At 51.0% G+C, this 1,436-nt stretch overlaps 1 protein-coding gene across 1 annotated transcript in view; it reads left to right on the top strand.

Annotated features, from left to right (window-relative positions):
• The first annotated feature begins 516 nt into the window (after window positions 1-516).
• The window catches only part of LOC101766010, a 1,394-nt gene continuing 474 nt past the window's right edge, over window positions 517-1,436 (top strand). The window contains exons 1-3 of the mRNA XM_004954974.4: window positions 517-718; window positions 822-900; window positions 998-1,431. Of these exons, the coding sequence (XP_004955031.1) occupies window positions 713-718; window positions 822-900; window positions 998-1,431 (519 nt within the window). The 5' untranslated portion in view covers window positions 517-712. The remainder of the gene's footprint in view (window positions 719-821; window positions 901-997; window positions 1,432-1,436) is intronic.

Raw genomic sequence — 1,436 nt, 5'->3', positions numbered from 1 at the left:
CAAGAATGTTTTGACTCTTAACTTGCAATTTCCATTTCTGACTCTGACTCGGTAATTCGGACGTTCGGTAGTTAGCAGCGGTGAGCCTCAAACTTCGTGTTGCTTAACTCGAGCTTTAGACTTTTAATTCACATGTTCAAAACTCAACTAGCTTACATGAGCTTTTCAACATGAATTTCGAAACTCTAGTGTACTAATAGTAGTCCATATTTTGGTTATAGCTAGTGAAAATCACTCGGACTCTCGGAGATATCTAGAAATTCCCAACGATTGTCTACGCGAGGCCTTCTGAGATGAACATTGTAGGTAGCTAAATTAGAACTTAGTGGGCCTATTTTCCCCCGATCAACGGAAGTTAGTGCGTGGGCTGGGCCTTCTTGGTTTTACGGTGTTGTTGGGCCTCCAGTGATGAGCATAAAACCGCCAAACTTTCCAGATAACTATGAGACGCTTGGTCAAAGTCATCTCAGTTAAATACCGCGAGTTGCAAGATTTATTAATCCATGATTACGCTTGCTTGGCTACCAAGTACTAGTAGAGTAGCAGTAGTACCAACTAAAACAAGGCCCTTTGTCACAAGCGGCAGGTACATATTTACCCTTCCTATACTGTCTGTCAGTACTCGGGAGAAACCACACACTTCCATTTCCTCTCTCAGCATCCACACAGCAGCTCTTAGCTGCTTCACAAAACACAGCAGCGAAGCACAACCATGAGGGTAAATATCTAAGCTTCTTCTTTCCAGCTCCAATCTGCTTCTTCTTGTTTTATGTTCTGTATATTCTTTTTGCTTGGGTTGAATATGAACTTGATTTTTTCAGAAGGAGATCATAATCCGGATGCATGTCAAATCCGACAAGTGCCAGGCCAAGGCCATGAAAGTGGCAGCGGCAGTTAGCGGTATGCTTCCTTGCTCTGTTCTTGTCTGCGATGAGAATACTGAACCAGTCGCTCTTATATATCAGCAAAAGAGATCATTAATTTCCTCTTCCATCAGGAGTGGAGTCCGTGTCGCTGGCCGGCGGCGACAAGAGCCTCCTGCTGGTGATCGGCACCGGCGTGGACTCGAACAAGCTGGTGAAGAAGCTCAAGAAGAAGGTGGGCGAGGCGGAGATCGTGGAGCTGCGGACGCACGACACCTTCGAGCCGGCGGCGCTCCCGCTCCCGGGGACCAAGCAGGAGGTGGCGGCCATGGCGGCGGCGCGGTCGCCGTACAGCACCCCCCACCACCACCACCAGTGGCAGTACAACAGCTACGCCGCGGCGCCGGCCAGCCCGTACGCCTACCACTACCACCCGTCGCCCGTGGGCTACGGCTACGCGGCTACGGTACGGGGCCGGGGTCAGCGGCTACTCGCTGGCAGCGCGCGGAGCCACCGGCCAACTACTTGCCGCTGGTGGAGAGGCACGACTACCAGCCCATGGACCGCAGTTCC

This window comes from Setaria italica, chromosome I, assembly GCF_000263155.2.
Source record: "Setaria italica strain Yugu1 chromosome I, Setaria_italica_v2.0, whole genome shotgun sequence".
Lineage (NCBI taxonomy): Eukaryota > Viridiplantae > Streptophyta > Magnoliopsida > Poales > Poaceae > Setaria > Setaria italica.
This window is presented reverse-complemented; position numbering and strand designations above follow the sequence as displayed.